The sequence below is a fragment of the Melospiza melodia genome, chromosome 2 (assembly GCF_035770615.1).
Source record: "Melospiza melodia melodia isolate bMelMel2 chromosome 2, bMelMel2.pri, whole genome shotgun sequence".
Classification (NCBI taxonomy): Eukaryota; Metazoa; Chordata; class Aves; order Passeriformes; family Passerellidae; genus Melospiza; species Melospiza melodia.
In genome coordinates, this window is record NC_086195.1 from 135,543,277 (window position 1) to 135,563,550 (window position 20,274).

At 37.3% G+C, this 20,274-nt stretch overlaps 1 protein-coding gene across 4 annotated transcripts in view; it reads right to left on the minus strand.

Annotated features, from left to right (window-relative positions):
* The window catches only part of ROBO1 (roundabout guidance receptor 1), a 684,128-nt gene that overhangs the window by 473,670 nt on the left and 190,184 nt on the right, over positions 1 to 20,274 (minus strand). The window contains exon 1 of one of the 4 annotated variants that reach the window (XM_063150063.1): positions 19,242 to 19,586. The exons of 2 other annotated variants lie outside the window; for them this stretch is intronic. In XM_063150063.1, the coding sequence (XP_063006133.1) occupies positions 19,242 to 19,311 (70 nt within the window). In that variant the 5' untranslated portion in view covers positions 19,312 to 19,586. One more of the 4 variants, XM_063150062.1, reaches the window with a different exon arrangement.

Genomic DNA, 20,274 nt, shown 5'->3' on the forward strand with positions numbered 1-20,274 from the left:
TTTCTGCAATAACACTAAGGAGCAGGGAGCCCAGCTTCCACAGCTCTGCAGTGTCTGCCAGCATTGTGGTTTCACTTGAAGTCAAGTTTAATCACATAGGAGAGAGTGAGCTGCAGAAAATGGAGATGTGTTGGGGAAGAAGACCTGTAGCTTAATTGAAGCTGTCTAGATATCATCATTCCGTTCTTATTGTTAAAATTCAGGCATAAGGAAAGGAACAATTTGTTTATATCACAGCTAAAACTTAACTCTTCAAAGATTATTGTATGAGCTACTTATTCAAGTTTCCCTGAAAATTACCCCCGTGTTCCAGCTGCAAGGATGCAACACATGCTCACAGGATGCACAAGCTTACATCCAGCTCCTTGCTCAAAGGAGTTCCCAGCTCCAGACTTATCTTGTAGCTATGAATCTTAGACAGAGTGACTGGAAGTGCAAGATGAAGCACAACCCTCCACACCCACATTCCTACCCTAATCCCTCATTTCCACTGCTCACAGCAACGCAGACAGTGCGAGGCGAGCACCAGGGAACCACAGATCACACTGGTCATCACAGCTCATCAGAAAGGGTCTTAAACACCCAAAGAATTCACTTGGCATTCATTATGGAAAGAAAAATCATGTCTTGAGAAAGAAGGCTGCAGCATCAAAAGATCATTGTACCTTAAAAAGCTCTGCTTTTTTCTCTCAACATCTCCTGTAGCAACTATAGATAGAATTTAACTGTGAATCCTGCCCATGTAAAATTACAATTAAGCTCACTATTGTTATAGTTGGACTGCATTGCATCCCTTAAAGCATTTCTAAGCATTTCAGGTACCATTTCACCTACCTTCACCCTAGCCATAAAACAGGTAACATCTCAGAATATCCTGGCCTATTTTTCCAAGTGGATTAAAAGCCACAATCACCTAGCAACTTCCATTGCTGCATTTCCCTCATTCAAGCCAAGTCTCAGTTATGTCCTCACTGCCATTATCTGCCTCCACAACAGCCCTATCTCCACAGCTCTCAGTTTCCCCTTTGAACAGCTCAGTGATGGTATCTGCTGCAGAAATACCTGACCTCTTTAGTTTCAGGTTCCACAAAACTAACTTAAAAACTTAGTAATATTCATGCTGCAACAGAGATCTGGGCCTTGATGTTTGATTTACAGCTTCCTAGAGTTTGTTTGCTTGAGCCAAGAGATCTTTAAACAGGCGATTTGCATAGAGGTCTTTCACAGACTGTTTCCAATAGGGAGGCTTTCAAATGGAAAGCAAGGTAAATGCTACTGGCTTTTATCATCAGTGGAAGGAGATTCCTTCCCTGAGCTAGATGGAGCTCTTCAAGAGAGTTAATTACACTGCTAATGGGATAAAAAAGACAAAGTAACATTCAGACATGACCTTAAGGCAACCACCCTGATGCAGAATAGGCAAACAGCACTCACTGCCCCTTTTACCTGAAGCAAAACCAGCCCTATTTCCTAGAGTAGCAAGTCTAACTCAGTTTATTTATTTTAAGCCAAAGATCCTGTGCTTCCACAGGTGAGCTAATGTCAGAGAGCAAGAACACCAAATATTTAGGTTCAATAAAGACTTTTCGTAAGTGTAAATACTCAACAGAGAATGTTGTTACATTAAAGGTAGAGATTTAGACATAGCCATGGAGAAGTTTCTGATAGTGCTGAAGATATGTCATAACTATAGGGCACTGTTCCTTGTTGGTATATTGTGACCTGTTATGCAAGATGCAAAGAAATATTACTTAAAAGCTGTAATTTTAAATTCTAACCCTTAGCTAAAGACATGAACTGCAAAGCCATCATTACATGCAAAAAGACTACTACAGCACTATGAAAAAACCAACCACAAAACAAAGCCAAAAAAACCCCATCAGTAAGCCAGGTGGTCACTCTGCCACACGACTTGCAGAAAAACCTGGGTTCCAAACATTAAACTGCAGTGGATTCAGTACCATCAAAAGCAGAAAGTCGTGAAGGATGAAGGCTTAGTCACGAGCAAGTGCCCCTCAAAAGTAGGAGGGTCAGTCTCATGCTCCACAAAACTCTGATGACTATTTGGAGATGCTTTTTGAGACAGCAGATCTTGACATGAAAAACAAACCAAAGAATACAAAATAGAATGCACCATCAGGCAATCCCAAATTGCTGTTAGCAAAGGTAATTGCTGAAGAGATCCTCAGACATCTTTCATCTTTATGTCAAATTTCACACCCAAACCAATTACCTGCAAATGTGCTGCTTTCAGCTGGAAAATAGCAAACCTGAAAAACAGCAGTTTTGTGCAACCACTCCCTTGAACTTTTATAAATGTTTTTATAGGGGGGATAATGGAGGATTTTCCAGTACAGCAAGGACTGCTGTTCCCACAGCTTCACAATATGAGCAACCTAATGCACCATGAATTATCCCTTAAGAGCTTTTAGCACAACTATTCGTAGCATTTACATGGCATGTAAAAATGATTAGGAAGAAACTACAGACAATGAAGTAAAATGCAATTATTATTTACCCACCCTAAGACTAAAGGCAAGATACAACTTTGACGGTTCCCCACAGAAACGTATACAACTTATTTAGCTGTCAGAGCCCCAGTTTTATGTGTTAGATGTTATAATCATCAATTCCACCTCAATGTCTTGTAATCAAAAGGGTTGTTTTGCTTTTCAGCTATCTTAATCATCTCAATGAGATCAACCAGCCTCAAAGTCTGTTAGATACCATTTTTGTGAATTTCAGTGAGGAAAGGTTGTAAAGACTCGCTTTGATATTCTGGAGTCAGTAACAACAAAAGTTTTGCCTCTAGATTAACAAGATCAGACCTAGATATATGCCATGTGCCTCACCACACCTAGAGCCCTGCAACCAAAGTAAGACAGCAATTAAAAAAATAAATATCAAAACAACAAAGCAACTAACTAAAACCAGTCCACAAGGCAAGCTTTAACCACAGAAGTTTGAACAACACAGAGAAAAGGATTAAAAACCAACAATGACTGAAAGAAGAAGTTATTTTTGCTTTGTCTACCCAGGACAATTTAAGCTACCAACTCAAGGCTAAAACAATGCTATTGTTTCCTCAGAGAAAGCTACCTGGGCAACCTGTTCCCACCTCAGTGTTTTCATCTCCCTGCCCCTCCAAGGGGCCACACACTAAGGTTTCCTGCTTCTCAGATTGTTTCATCTGTTTCCCAGAACAGTTCAGCAGTAATCTCTCCAGACTGGATTACAAATATCCACAAATTAATCATCACCACTGCGGTTACAGTACTTAAAAACACCCAAAACCTGCTCAAGAACAAACCAAGCTCAAGTTAAATTAACAGTGAAAGCCACCAAGCCAAAAAACCAACACATGGCATTTTCATAATAAAAGTAAGATATTTTATCTCTGTTTTATCAAACAGTTCTGTAAGTAACACTTACCTTCAGCTCCCACATCATTCTAAAGTCTTTAATTCTGCAAGACCAGTCTCCTGATGGGCTGTTGTCTCTCCTGCCACCCTTCTCTCACAGCCACACAGCTCCACAGCTGGCATAAATCAATCTCATCATTACATTTATTCCTACCAGCTGAGGAAGGGGCCTCTTTTTACTCTGTAGCTTGGAGTACACTTCATCTACTGTGCCATTTGTCATCTCTTATTGCAGCAGCCTTAGCCCAGAAATGGTTATGTTTCTGATAGACTGCCACTATCCTTACTGTAACAGGCACCTGACAACACATTTTCCTGTCAAATTCTTGACAGTGAAAGTAATTTAAAGATCTGTGATGATATATTATTATAGTTATTGAAATCAGATTCAAGTCTTGAGTGTGATGAGCAAGGGTTTATTACTTCAGACTGGGGGTTGTCTTACACTTATTTCTCTCCATAGGTGGACTGGAGATAATTCATAGCTGTGAATCAAAACACTTGGCCAATTTAACACCAATTTTTCATTCTCATTCATACAATGTGCACAAGCCCTCCACTTATTTAGAACCCAGAACCCTTATAGACAGCTGACTGCCCCAAAGTCTGAAAATTCCTGAACCATTCTTTTCCCCATCACTTCTCCTTTTTGGTTTGATGATCATATTTGTTGCATATACAACACATTTAAAAAGGACAAGTTCTGGTTTAGGATCAATACTTCTGATGCTCATCCTATTAAATATACTACTGGCATTTCCATGAGATGAGAACACTGTGAGCTGTTTCCTGCAGCAGGAACCTGAAAGGATTTTTCTCTCAAATGTTAAAATACAACTGTCTATATAAATATTCTGAACAAAGACAGATTTACACTGTAACTTTATACTGCATGTGAATAACAACATTACAAAGAATTAATGCAGGAATGGAGTTTTTCTACATTTTTATCATCCTTCTTAAATTCAAATTTATAATCTATGCATGCACTTTTGGCGAATTAAGAAAAATTTGTTTGTACCAGTAAGTTGATTTCAGCAAACCAGAATAACAATTGTAGCTGACAGTTATGTAGCTGGAATGGCTAAGGTCCTAGATCTGTTTGAGAATTAAAATCTTTTTTGAATTTTGTATATGCATTTTACTATAAAATTACATTACTGAGGCTGAGGACAAAAATAAACACAAATCTTCTCACAGTAATGAAGGTATCACATTGAAATAAAAGTGCATTACATTCAATAGCATATTATCCCAACAATCTTAAAGTTTTCAACAAATATTCTTTAAGAAGTTCAGAATTCTCCTTTCAATCTCATCTCTGCACTTTCTAACTCTCAAATGAATTTGTTAGTTGTCAGAAGTGTATGAATGCTATTAATAGCAACCAAAGTTGCAGCCTGGCAAAATTGAACACCTTTTCCTTTTTAGTGCCTTTCCTCCAAAAAACGAATAACTTTTTTAGAACTCTCAGCACCAAGATCTGGATATTTTTCCACAATGCCATCCCAGATGAAAATGAGTGGTGTTAATTAAGCAAAATTGGCCTTATTCCTTTTGAATGAAAGAACTATATTTCTGTAAGTAAGCACACAAGTGTGTTTGCTCTGAATAACTGCAGCAGGTAAAGATAAAGATAAAAATCTCCCATAGCCACATATTTCAGCAAGTACTTGTGGCCACCTGGCTCTGGAAGCTACTGGTTAAGTTACTGTATAAAAATATGGAAATTGTGCACTAAATACACAAAATACAGTTAGACTCAATGATCTTCATGGTCCTTTCCAATCTAAATATTTCTATTATTCTATGAAAATGTGATTCTTTCTCTGAACTTGGCAATTGTATCCAAAGAATGTGCTGTGTGAGGGTGCAAGGATAATTTGCCTGCACAAATGAATTGTTAATGTTGGGTATTTGCATTTTTCTGAATGGGTAAAAACACTTGATTTACTGTAGCATGCTGGAGCACGAGGTAAGAAAGAATTGAAGAAGTGCAAAAAGTTGGAAAAAGCTTTTAAAAAGCACAGGAATAGTGTAGGATGATTTTTTTTCAGGAATTGGCACTGACAAAAGAGATTGAGGAAAGAGTACATTTTAAAAGAAACCTAATTAGAACTTATTTTATGGAAACTCCCGCTCTTCAGGACTGCAGCCTGAGTGTAAGTGCTGAGCTGAAGTATGGTAGTAACACACAAGCAAAGATCTTCAACATGTTTTTATGAATATTCACAGAGCAGAAAAGGAGTTGTATGAATGTGAAATCACATTCAATGTACTTGGCAGCTTTGGTGTGTTCTTTAGTATTTTATGGTTTTTCTCCAAATGCTAACCTTCTGAAATAGGTGTAACTCTGCTGCAAGGCACTGACATTTGGATGTAAAATACCATCCCAGTAAAACATATTTTCCAAGAGCTGTACAAATAATCAGAACACACTTCCAGGCTGGGGCTGTGTGCATACATAGGAGAGATTTGGGCTTTGGGGCTCCACTTGTTTTCAAGATCAAAACTCTGAAATGTACCTATAACATTTCACTTGAAGTAAAAGCGTCATATCAGGCAAAGCTGGGCTCAGACTGGCTAAACTGGAGAGTTTAAGGAGATGTTTTTTGCTAAATAGAACCAAAGGTGTTTTAACAAGTTATTGCTTAGAGGAGTAGCTCTAACACTTCTCTGCTGCATCTCAGTTGAAAACAATTTTTAAAAAATCAAGCTGCTATGAAAGCTGCTGAGGAAAGCAGATGTACATATCACATCTGATATCACATCTCAAAAATTCATGCAGATGTATTATTGTTTTATTGATATTTGTCTAACTCTTGCTTAAATAGAGAGGTTTAATCCTAATTGTTACCATAGCATGTTTGAAAACCTAAATATTCAGATCTCCTCTAACCAGCTAATGAGAAGCTGCTTTCTGCTGCTTTTTATTCCAGAGCCTCATTTTGTCATACTGAGTTTATAGCTTACACTTTTTCTCTGGAGAAAGCAACAATTATCCAAGTACTGAGTAAAAGCTTCTGGTGTATGTGAGAGACATATACACTGCTGTGCATGCTTTACAAGTGCTATAAATTTGTTTTCCAGCTCTGTCACAAAAGAATTCATTCCTGTTGGTAATTCATTACTCAACCATTGAGCAGGTCCTACTTGGCAGACTCCTTGCCATCAGAATCTACTTTTTAAAATATTTGCTTCTCTATATAAGTGATGGGGACTGCTGTGTGTAATCTTAAGCCTGATTTATTGTTTGGTAATACCTTATTCTTGCTTAGTGAATAATATCACTCAAATGCAAACCAGGACTTTTTATTAGAGCACAGAGACTCTGATTTTCTGAGGTGGTTTCAGTGCACTATTGTGTAACTGCATTCTTCTAGGTCACATGTCAATGAGATTGATCTGACTGTAAGCATTCAGTTGTTCCCCAAGAAACACACTTTATTGCATGTTTTCCCTGTGTCTGAGAAGCCTTTTCCTGCCTGCTTTGGATTTATGTATTCCTGGATACGTTCTTGTCTCTTAGGACATTTTCTGTTTCATTGAGGACCCCAGGCCCATAGCAGAGGTATGATGCAAATAAATGTTGTTGCACGTTGAGTGGTCCAAAGGCAAACTTTACTCTAATGAGCTTAATTTCCCTAGGCTCCCCTTACTGGCTCCTGCAGCAGAAACTCTCTGCTGAGAGGCTTTGAGAGAGAGAGGCTAAACCCAGCCATTACAGAAACACCACCCTTATTTAGTTACTACCTTAATTGACTTATACATCTGGTCTCTTGGACTCCAAACAAAATGTTAAATCATTTGATTGTTCTGCAACCCAGAGAAAACACATTTTCCTCCAGCTGAAAAAGCTGCTGTAGGTTTTGCAAAGCTTCTTAAGTCCTGAAACTATGACTTTAATTTTTATTTTCTTGCTTATTTGTTCCTTGTGAGTTGCTATCATTGTGAGAACAAGGTACTGGAAAGCATTCTTGCACAGCAGGAGAGAACCTGCTGCTGTATATATAATCACAATCTTGCAGAACTATCACCAGAAACTGCGCTGAAGAAGTTTTATCAATAAAGAAATGCTTGTGCTAATCCAGAGTTACATTTGCTTTCTACCTCCACTGCAATGTCCTCAAAAGCCCACATATGCCCAGATATTTATGGATTGCCCCTATTTCCCTAGCTGCTCATAACATATGGCAACACTGTCAGCAATCATCATAAAATACATGGGGAGCCAGGAACACGTACAAGGGATACCCATATATAGACTTTGCACTCTACACTGACATATCAATTTATCTTTTTTTTTTTTAGCAACACCATGTTCTCATGAGCAAGAATCTCATGACAAGAATCTGTAAGGCTACTAATTTTCTGTGTGGCTTTTGCAGATTCTTATACACATTTTGTCTATCATTGAATTCATCCATGTAGTAAAAAAAAACAAACACAGAGCTATTTATAGCCCATGGCAGGGACATGAAGAAAATGGATCAATTAATGTCTTTAGACACTACAGTTCCTGTCAGGTTGCTATATTATATTTCTTGGGCTGGAGCTACTTCAGAAACAAAATGCTTTTGATAAAATACTATCACAAAAGGAGGCTGAGTTCCAGGACAAACTAACTGTTCAGATTGCCTTTTGAGGAAATACTATTAGGTGACCACTGATGATCCCTGTAGTTAAGTGACACTAAGTTAGAAAGGGAAAATTGGCTCATTCTGATGGAACACATTTTCACAGAGCAGAAGGTGCTGCAGCTGCAGAGGGAAAGAGGGAGAACTTCTCAAAGAATGTGTTAGGAAACAAATCAATTGCATTTTCTGTTCTCTAGATACAGGATAAATCTCTCCAAAGTAAATATGGTACAGATCAAGACATCCAACAGAATGATGGCCAACACTTTACACAATATGATGATATATTAAACATACATCCAAATTCACAAATCTAACCTTACCTGACTCACAGTCTGAGATTTTAATATTTAAGATTAAGAAAGAAGAGGTGGGAACTTTCTAATCTGGGTGGGATAAAATGCACGTCAAAGATTTTCTTTGGCACCTGCCACATCATTTTCATATTTCTCTAACAGTTCATATGAAAAGGTTTTCTGGAACACAGCAGACACCCCTGGGAGACAATCTGACAGAACAGGCTCGAGTCTGCATCCCCCAGCACAATAGCATCATTGCTTCTCAGCCTACAATTTCTACATTATCTGGGAGGTGCTTATGTACACAGACTATCAGATGTCCAATTAAAGCTTAAAGGTGCTGCATATAAAATGCAAACTAAAATGTTTACAGTCATTAAAAAGAAGACATTAATGTCATAGTGTTATATGAAACTAAGCAGGATCTGCTAAAAAAAAAAAAACAAACACTGCTATTCATGGCCATGTGATTTTTAAATCAAATGCTGGATATAAACCCATCAGAAGCTGGCATATAAAACTGTTATATTCCCAGTGATCTGAAGAAAAAGGAAAAGCTAAGTCAGTGAGAGTTTATTTTCAATGAAACAAGTAGTTAAATTCTTATGTTGCTGAACACACACAAATGGAAAACGAAAAAAAAATCTTTATTGGTACCTGAACATTAACAAATCACACTAACATATGTTAAAGCAACCAGAAATTGTTTGTGAGAAAAATATTGTCTTTGGATACTGTTGGAAAGGCACAACTGGTGTTAAGAAAGAAAAAAATTATATTTGTAAAATTTTACTGAAAGAACTAGAAAAAGCAAAAAGGATTGGAATATATATTTACTAGATTCTTTGTTTTGGGGGGTTTGTTTTTTAAGGAAGACCTACACAGAGACTGTATATCGGACAAAGTTAAAAACTCATTTTAAGTAATATCTTAAACACTACGCATAAAATTAACATCTTGTTACAGTGTCCTGTAACCTACTCTGTTTGAATTACTAATGTTATGTGTTGGTTGCTCTTTACACAAAACAGTAGTCTTTCTCCATTAACAATACACAGGCCCCATCTGTTTCTCATTAAACACCCTGCTTTTTCTGTAGTGTGCTGTTTCTGTGTTGCTGAAATTTCTCTGAGAATGCAGGGGTTCCATAAGTAGGATTTGGGTACATTCTCAAAGCTCTGATTCACACAGAAAAAGAAGGGTTGGTAGATGGGTAGAATCCCCACGTGTCTCCTCACCTGCACCAGCCAAACCTACCCCAGGTAACCCCAAAACATGAAGGGAATTCTCTGTGCACTGTGAGAGAGTCAGGATTTGTTCTGGGAGAGCAGGGATGAAGGGAAGAAAGAGAGTGAGATCTCCACAAGGTAGCTCCTCTCAGCAAAGCCTGTCAAGGAGAAAATGCTAATGAAAATGGAGGGAAGAAAAGCAGCTCCATGTTCTGGACTGCAATGTATCAGAGGAAACATTCCACAGGGGTGATTTCCCAGTCTGACAATTCAGTCCTTGATGGAAGCCAATATAATTGAGAGAAGCAAACTGATTGATTCTGAACACGTGTGAAAGAACACCAAATAAATGTAATTCTAAAAGTACAGTCTTCAGCTCAAGTCTTCACAGGCAAAATGCTTCACACTAAGATTTACAAGACAGCATACCCAGGATTTAATTTCTGTGATTCATGCATTTTTCACACTTATTACTCAAATATAGACTTTCAGTATGTTGTGATTGCTCACTGCCTATCTCCACCCAACTATGCAGTTTTGGTTTTTTTTTAATCATACTCAATCCTGAGTAAAAAGAGGCTGACTCACCAAAGGTACAAAGGATAAAAAGCATTTTGCTTTAGTCAGTTTGCATCACAGAAATGCCATATGATGTTGTATTCACAGTACCAAGTAAAACTAATTATGGTAAATAAATAATCTCATGCACTCTATTTTTTAAGAAGCAAACATGTTTTTCCTAAATATACTACTTATAAATAGAGACAATATCTTTCTGGAGACTGCATATGTGCTGTAAAATCCCTATTCATTCATATCTGTATCAAGTTTCTTTAGGTAGCATGCATTTAGTCCCTGAGCTAACTTACTCTAGGTTTTTGGTGCCTATTTGGATTGCAAACTTTTCAAGATAGAGAGAACAGTTGAAATACTTGGCATTTATTACTCTCAAGAATGCAAATATGAGTAGCCATACAAAGAACAGCCATTCCTCAATTGTTTGTTGACAAGTCCAGTTTAAATGGGTGTTTGCAAAAAATCAAGCATGTCACATCACTGGTGGGGCCACTGAACAAATATTTAGAAAATAAACTTGAGGTCACAAACTCTTCTTCAGCATTTGTAACAACAAGTTGGTTGCCTTGAGCTTGCTCTCCTTTAGTTTTGGAATAGTGAAATAAAGAAATGCAGCATTATCAACAACTTCCACTTTTGGAAGAGTCTGATTTGATGATTTTGTACTCTAACACAAATATCCAGAGACTGCTGAGGAAACATGAAGTACATGTTATCCTGGAGAGGCTCTATATGGAGCAAGCTTCATGTTTATTTTTTTGTTTCGCTAATTTTCTGTGTGCAACTCCTGCTTGACACTGAGTTCTGTTTCTTAAAAAAGCACATACAGGTTATCTAGACTAGATAGTGGTATTGTCATTAATCACTCACATAAAAATAAATATTTGTATGAGTATTCCTATATTGCCATAAGGATTTTTTTTTTTCTTTCATCTGTTTCAGCAGGGACACATTTATAACATCAGTAGTCCAGCACCACGTCATTATAAAGCAATAATGTCACTGGAGGGCAGACCTGAAGTAGGACAGTGATGAATGAACTGTTCATTTTAAGGATGCACTAATGGCACATCAGAAAAATATTTATTACCTAGAAAAATAAAAATAATTACAACTAAATCTATGTTTGCTTTCTGGAAGAATACACATGTATAAATTAAATAAGGAAAAAATAGACTTTGTCTCAAGAAGATGCTGCAGACATCTTTTCATTAAAAATCTTTCCTTAAGATTGGTTCTTCCTGAGAAGCTGAGAAGCTTCAGGAACAAAATGTAAACAATAGTTATCTGCTGCTATGGAATGCAACAGGTGACTATTATTTACATTTTTGTTCCTGAAACTTCTCAACTTCTCAGGAGTAAAAAATCTTAAGGAAAGATTTTTAATGAAAAGATGTCTGTGACAAGAAGGTATCAATGTATTCTGATGTCTAGCTCACTCTTGAAGCATTGAGACAGGTGTCATCATCTACAGAAATTATGTAAACAAAATAACCCCCATTACCCATTTATGGTCAACTCATGACATGGGAATCAAGACCTTTGTGAGAAATCCAAAATTATAAGAAAATATTTGTGTTTTGGGTAAAACATCTCTCTTAGATACAAGTAGCCCTAAACCACTGCTGTGTTGTAACTTGGATTTTTTCAGCCAGATTTTCTGATACTTCCACCTCCAACCAGAAGTTTCCATTTTGCTGAAATTTAACAGGTTCTTTGGAGAATCCCATACTGTAACTCTGATCTTACAGTCAGGATCCCAGTCCTTGAAGAGGCAAGAAGCAGAATCTCAAGGACAGACTAGAATCTTGAGCACAGCTGGTTCCTTGTTTTCATGGGAATGCTGGCTGCCCCAGGGTTTGTGACATGTAGGTTGGAAACACACAAGGTACTGGAAGAGATGCAATAGATTGGAAAAGCTTGAAAAAGCTTTAAAGAATGGCAGCTGGGGCACCAGAAAATTATGTGGTAGAGAAGAGGTCACAAGCAGAAGGGAAACTAATGCATAAAGTGAAGGGATAAAGATATTCTAAAGTACAAGCTCAGGCAATACAGCATTGCTCCAGCCCCAGCTGCTATTCCTATGGAGCAGACAAGAGACTCCTTTCCTTTTGCCTGATGTGGGAAAGTGTATTGACAGCGGGATTCCAGATTCACAGGGAGAGAGGAAAAGCAATCAAATGGGAAGCCCCCCCTGAAGAGAAAAAGGACACAGATAAAGTGCTGTGATTCTGAAACTTTTCACCCCTACCTTTATCTGTGATTCTGAAATTTTTCACCCCTACCTGTGACTCCAATCCTGGCCTTTCATCAGCAGTGGGACACAAAAAAATGTCCCAGTTACAGCTCTCAGCCCTGGAGGTGAGCAGTGAGTGTTTCAGTCTTGCTTGAGTTGGGAAAGAGCCTGAAAATGGAGGAGCTGAATATATCTACATACAAGGCTTAAAGTTTGCCCTAAGAGGAATGAGAAGGAAGCGCACTTTTCTATTTCTTGAGACTTCCTAATCATGGATTTAGATGTTTGGAGTTAATAATGGTGCTTTTGGCAGGAAAGCCAAGAATTAGAGCCTCATAATCTGCTTATCTAGGTACTGGGTGGTCCTCATGTTCATCTTTGAGTGCTTGTGCCTCATGATTCCATATATCTCCAAGCAAGGAGGCAGAGAGAGATGAATTATTGGTGAGTCTGGCTATCTAAGATAAGAATAAAATTGGGAATGCAGATCTGAGGATTTTAGTATCTCATGTAGAGAATTGTGTTAACTCTTCCATTGTCCTCAGATCATAGCTAAAATAAAGTGTTTAGAATAAAAAAGGATTAAGTTGCTCTTGTAATTATTAGGAAATACAAATAAAGTTTTATGATTCAACTACAGAATGATTTAAAATAAACTGTCAGTGAATATATTTAGAGGAGAATATACACAGGCTGGCTTTAAAAAATGGTACAGGAAGGTCCACAAAGGGAAATGGGCAATTATCTCTCAACATAACTAAGTCATCAAAAGAACACTTTTTTTTCTGTTATTCAGAAATAAGAAAAAAAATAAAGTTTCTAAATGTTAATAAAATAATTTTTCCCAAAATTAGACTAAATAGAAGAAATTATGCTTTCTTCTCTTCAAGTAAGTACAGTAAGTACTTCAAGTCATTTAAGGGACCTCTTGAATTTGAGGAGTGTGTTACAGAAATATAATCTCAGAGCAGCTTCACTGCCTGTCTATCACATGCTACCCTGCACACTGAAATTCAATGCAATTCCATTCAAATTTATTAAAGGTCAAAAGTTCTGGGGCACCAAATGTTCCAAATTTTAATTACTCCAAAACCTCTATGCTTTTATGAAGCAGTGTCATCTACTTTGATCTCAACTGTAAAATCTTACTGAAGTAATTTTAAAGTAAAAGAGTTCATTTTATTCTTAAAACTTAGACAAATTAAAAGTTCTAAATAAATTTATTTCTTGACATAAGAGATTATTTCCCAGATGCTACAGACAGTATGATGGAAGTGGGACACTCAAGTTAATCCCACAGACTAAGTAGTTTGCATGAGAAACTGCAAATTAGTTAAATGTTAACTTCAGAAAGAGTTTCTTTTATGCTCTTCCAGATTCTCTTCTTTTCTCCTTCTTATCTTTCTTTTCCTTTTTCTTTACTTTCCTTCGGCCTTCAGCTATTTAACTGCCCCCTTTCTGTTTGCTTCCAATTCTCTCTTTTTCTCCTGTTAAAAATACCTCTCCTTCTTTTCTTAATGCCTTTTTTCACCATCCCTCTGAGTTTCTTATCAGCCTCATCTACTTCAGGAGAAAAAAAAGCTCCAGCATCTAAGGGCAGCTGTCTTTTCTGCTCATAGCTCTCTTTATATACTGAGTTCCTTGACATTAGAATGTCTGTGATGAAACACTTTGCTCTGTTGTGTGAAGTGAGATTTCTTGTGAGAAATACAACCACCTGAAAGGGGAGGGGTGGAAGTGCTTTGAAAACAGCCTCAAGGTTAGGAAAGGCTGTGTTGAACCTTCCTGGTTACATTTTGACCACCAAAGATCCCTAAATGGTTTTGATTTGCTGTTCTATTTAAAGCTTCCAAAGAAGCCTCTAGTGCCAGATGATAATATTAATATGCAAACTTGCAGTTAAATTATTTGGAACATGTCAGGGTTAAATACTGCAATAAAAGAGGAAATCTGAACATCAAAGACCGCTCTGTAGCTCTTCAAGAAGGACAAATGTTTTACTCCCTTCTTACAGATAAGGAACCTGCTGGTTTCTTTAAAAGAACATTAATTTTTAACTATGTACCTGAACTTTTTTTCATCAAATCAAGATAGCTCATCTGGGCAGAGAAATTAATCTCCTGTTGGTGATACACTTCCAGCAGCTGTTTGGCTGGAAATCCTAATGGTCACTGCCATGTGGAGATATGGGCACAGAGACACTGGTGTCCCTGGGCAGTGTCACCTGAGACCTCCTAATCTCTTTCAGTCTTGGTTTCATCCTTTTCTTTTCAAGCATATTTTTATTTGAGGAAGCAACATTAAAGTAAAATCTTTTTTTTTTTTTTTTTTTTTTTTTTTTTTTTTTAAGGATCCATACAGGCAAAACCACATATCAGATTCCTTTTCATTCTCATCAAAACTACTTGAAAGATATATTCATTTGATATTCAAATATAAACCATGGAACAACTTGCAAGATTTAACCCCAATGCACAGTTCAGCTTGTCTAAATTGTGATCAGTCTGAGGAAACTTGGAAAGACACAGCTAGATTTTGCTTTATAACAAAGTTGGGACTCTGTTTCTTTATCTAGAGAGAACAAGTAAAAATTACGAGTACTAAATATAATAAGAAATTTACAACCTATGAATCAATGAATGAAAATCAGCATGATATATTTAGCAAAAAAAGTTAAAAATATTAGCATATTCCCTCTACTTAGAGAAAATACAGGACTGGGACTCACTGAGAAATGACTGATAGGTTAATGACAGAATTTTAGCACCACAACAGAAAAATGTTGAAGCTTTTAATAAAGTAGTTCTTTATGTGCCCAAAGTACCTACATATGTATGTATACATAGCTACATATAAATATATATATATATGTCTATGTATATATATATTTCCACACATAAAGAATCATTAAGAACAATTTTTTTACTACTTCTATATTAGTGGCATTCCTAATAACAATAATATTAATGGTTAAACAAAGACCATGTTATTTGTTATTTCTAGTGCCAACTACAGTAAATAAACCGGTTATGCTGATCCTAAGCATTTTATCTGAAATGCAAAATGAATTGAACAACAGAAAGAATAGTTCTGATGCCTTGTAAAATCTTAAAATGTCATAATTCTGTTATTCGTATGTTCATCTTTCTACCAGAAATATGAAAGACACACATCTGCTGCAGCTATTCACTCTGGGAAATTTTAAATTCTGACCTTTACATCCAAAACCTGACCAAAAAATTATGATTTTATTCCCTTTAAAATGAAAACAAATTATTCACAGATTAAGCAATTCTGATTAAGTTTTTATCAAAAACAGAATTACACACAGTACAACTAAAATATGTAAAGATATAAATGTCAGAAAATATGTTTTTAAAGTCTTCAGTGTAAACATTACATGCAGGGTATAGCAGTTAATAATAACCAGGATATTGCTCTACAATACAGTTTTCTGAGAGATAGTAAGACAGTCTAAATACATTGCCATTTTGGTATCAAACCATGAGATGATTTTGCATCATTTACAATGATCATAAGCATGTAAATCATAAAGTACAGGCATTCAAACAATAATTGTTGGCTTTCTTAAAAATGAAGTGATCACATAAAAGTAATAATGTGCCAGAATAAGACATCATTGCATAAGCAATTAACCAGTGCTATTTTTACATATTTAAATAGCTTAATATTGTCTCCAAGTTATACACTGATCCCCCTTCCCCACCCTAGAGAAACTACAGATTCTTGTGGGAATAAGCCCCCTTATTTTCCTTCCAAACTATTTTTTCTTGCAGTTCTATTTTTCAGAAAATAACATTTGTCTCCCTTCTCCTGACTTCATTCATTTGAGCTGCAAAGGAGCAGAACCAGGCTACAGATTTCCCAGTTCCAAGATCCCCTATGGAAAAGTATAGAAGAAAACTTCATCTGATGAGGTGTGAGCTCAGATAAAGCAAATGCCAGCCATAGAAATCAAAGTTTTGTTGTGGTCCTTGCTGGACCTTGAAAAGAATGACTAAAATTGGATCACTACAGCTTTTCTGGACAGCTTCTCATGCCCCTTAACATACCATGATCTTTTTTGGAGAAGCATCACAGAGAACCTATAGAAAGGATGTTCTGTCTTCTAAAAGATCACTTGGAGCAAAAATATTTTGAAATCTCTTTATATTGTAAATATAAATTACTTTTAATGCTTTGCTAAACTGCTGCATCTAAATGCTTTAGTGAAAATTTCAGTTAAGAGATGCAGAAACCAGCCATGTCCCCTTTCATGTAATGTCATACTTTTTGGTTCTAACTATGGAATTTGAGTGCAACCCAGTTAAACAGAAACATACATCACACAATCACAAGCATTTTCAGAATATTTCTTTTCATTAGAACATTAACTATGATGTGCAAAAATGAACCAGCAAGAGAACATCTTCAAGTGCGATGTCAACTGACAGGCAAATATACAGCATTAATAGCAATCAACAAGTATTCTATCAACTATGATTACCCAACATTTTTTCTCTCAGAAATTAACTCTCTACTGCTCAGAGTATCCAGATCTGCATAATAATCTGCATCCCCACTACTAGAGAAATTTTGACATCATGGATAACAAAAGACAAATAGTATACAAGGAATGGCATTCCTCTAAAATCTTCTTGTTATTTGTGAGACTGATGCTAAAATTTAAATAAAAGAAACAGTAAAGGCTACCCTAAACATCTCTTAATTTCAAGGAGACCTGATTCAGATCCATAACTTTTAATACATTCAACAAATGATGTCTCTAAGCAATCAAGTAACGCAATATCAAGGTGCTATAACAACTGATTTACAGCCTATTTTTCCTTTAACAAAATACAGCAATATGCTAATGTGCTGGCTTAAAAGCACCCTGTCCTGAAAGAAAAAAACAAGTAATTTGAATCAATAAAGTCTAATAGCTAATACAGGTGACATTAAATGAACTATTGTGGTTGCAAATCAATTTTCAAACAGGTGGTGGTCTTAGACTTCTGAATTTTTGCATAATTTACTTATCACAGCTAAAGGACATCACAAGCTGATTAATTTTTTTAATGCTTTTGTGAGACATTGATGTCTATATCACCATCTATTTCAATTCTTCACAGGAAAAAAAAGTCAGACTGAATACTCTGAATCAGAAATTTTCAAACCCCTGCAAGTCAATGAATCAAAACTGAATGTAGAGTAGTTTTACTTTTGAATCTGGCTTTTTTCATAACAGATGTACAGATAGTCATTTTAGAAGGCTTTTTTACCGAGAAAGAAACATACTATGGAGAAATTTCTTTCAGCATATTTCAGTTGTGCCTCAGTTTCCACAATGAGTAAAATAAAAGGCTCTTTTAGTCATAACAAGTTCATGTATTCAAATATTTATAAGCTGTGGGTTGCTATTTTTGTGCATCCCTTATGCACACATTCATGCCCTGCAGTGTGGGCTTTGGATGTGAAGTACCTGTGAGTGGGCAAGGCAGTTCTCACTTCCACTGAGTCCATCACCTCTTCCCTTAATGCTACTGATATGGGAGCTGAGAGAAGCAGCAGATTTATTAATATCATCTTCATGCTTTAGGGAAAAAAAAAATTCTCAAGCTGCAGATAAGCTTCCAGATAAGAGGACTGACAAAATTTCACCTATTCCAAGGATATCAACAGCCAGCTCTCCAAGTTCCGGTTATTTTAGGGACTTTCATCACATATATTACCCAAGCAACCACATCACATTTAGCTGAATTCAACAGAAAACCTTCATTCTATTTTCAATATTCCTTCTCTCTTTTAGTAATCTAAGTGTTTCTAAAAAAGAAAAGAAAAAAACCCCAAAACAAAACCTCAGCAAATATTTACAGGCATAATGCTAATATTATGCTGCCCATCATGGGAATTCTTGTTTATAAATAGCTGGACAGGAAAAAGGAATAATGTCAGCGAGAACTGAGTTGCCCTTTAAATGGAAATAATCATCTGGTTATTTCAGTCAAGCAGCTGTGTGTGCAGTAGGAAGTCTCACTCACAAATATTATGATGACTCATCTACTTTCCTTTTCTAATAGTAAATGCTCTTTTCTCTTTGTAAGTGCAGCGCTCCTAAACCCTTCACAAGCTGCAATTCTACCTTACATTCCCTTACCTAAATCTGCTGATTTTAAAGTACGGCTATGCATTTATATCCACAAAATTAGCTGTTACAATCACTGGGGTTACAAGGTTCTTTCACACAAACTGCAGACCTGTGAGATTTGCTGCCTTTATCAGAGCTAACAGCAGAAACAGCATGCAAAATGCTAAGGCTATAAAGAGAAAAGGTGCAGCCTGGACTTGTCCCAGGTCCCTGGGAAGAAAGGAGTTAATCAGCACAGGCAGTTTGGAGAGGGTGCAGTGAGACACAGGACTGTACTGCAGATGTGTGCAGCTCACGCAAGGTGTGGCCCGTGCCTTCCACCTGCATATCTAAATACTTAAATTACACGGCCTTAAGGCTGCTATTAGAGAGCAACCTCACAGAGAGGAAGAATTACACAGTGAAATGAGGCCTAACACATTTCTTCCAACAGAGAGCTGAGAAGAAGAAGAAGAGAAGGAAAAGCCCGGGTTACTCACGATTCTTTTCACCTCTCCACCTTGACCCCGCTTTTATTCTAGGAGCGACGTCCACGGCAGCAGTTATGTCTATTAGCCCAAGCAGCAGCAGCAGTGACAGCACAGCCATGCCAGGTAACAAAAAAAAAATAAATCACCTCTACCTGGAGAGCTGCTAGAGATGGATTGGAGAAGACTTTCCTCAGTAATGAACAATTGGAGCTAACAGCACTTACTCAGCAGAGGCAGAGGGAGATGTAAAATGTTATTCCTGCTAGAAATGTTTATTAAAAATTTCCATTGCATCGCTTGTTTCCTTGATCCAGGGAAAGCAAAAACAGAAGAGTTGTAAAGGCTTCCCCTAACTAGGAGCCTCTGGCACTCAGATGCAGGAGGAGATGCAGTGGCAGCTTTCTGTGGTCCCTCAGAAGCCACGGGCTCCTCACCTGCCTCTGCCACCTCTCAGCCCTTCCCAGTGTTTATCAACATTCCCCACAGCACCCTAGCAGGGGACACAGCCAGGCTGAAAACGGAGATTTTTCTCCCTCGCTTCCATATTTCACTGCAGTTTCACAGAGCTGATGACACGGAACATTTTAATGTTGACACTCAAATCTCATTACGTTTATCAATGGGCAGAAAAGCACAATTCTTCAAGCTTCCCCCCCCCCCCCCCCTTACCCACAGAGGGGGGCAAGGGCAAAAAATAACATATCCAAGATGAAAAAATGAATACTTAAAAAAGAAACTTTTTTTTTTTTCCAAAAGCTGTGCAGTAATTCTGCCTCTTATTCAGCACAAGTATCTTCTATTTCTAGGGAAAATAACACAAACAATACCACCTCCCACACAGGCTTCTGTCAGCAGATGCTGCATAAATGGAGCAGCGCATCGAGGGCTAAGAGAAGCTCTGATGAGAAATTGTGTATAGAATCTGTGTTACCTAACAAACCCTGCATCCCAGCAGCCTTGAGGCACCCAAGGCAAGCAGATTCCAGTGCTTGCAGCAGTGCTGCTGGAAGAAATTTAACCCCAGATCCATCAGTACTGGGCAGCCAGATCACGAACATCCCCACAGTCAGCAAAATAGTCTCAAGGAGGAGCTGGAGCACAGCTACCCCTGCACACCCCTTTCACCACAATTATGAAGTTATTCCCCATGAGTTGTGGAGACCCAGAAAACTTCATCCTGAGAGCTGAAAATCACTATAATAAGACCAGAGGGCTATTCCTGCATTGTGACAGAGGGCTTTAGCCTGCATGAAGTCT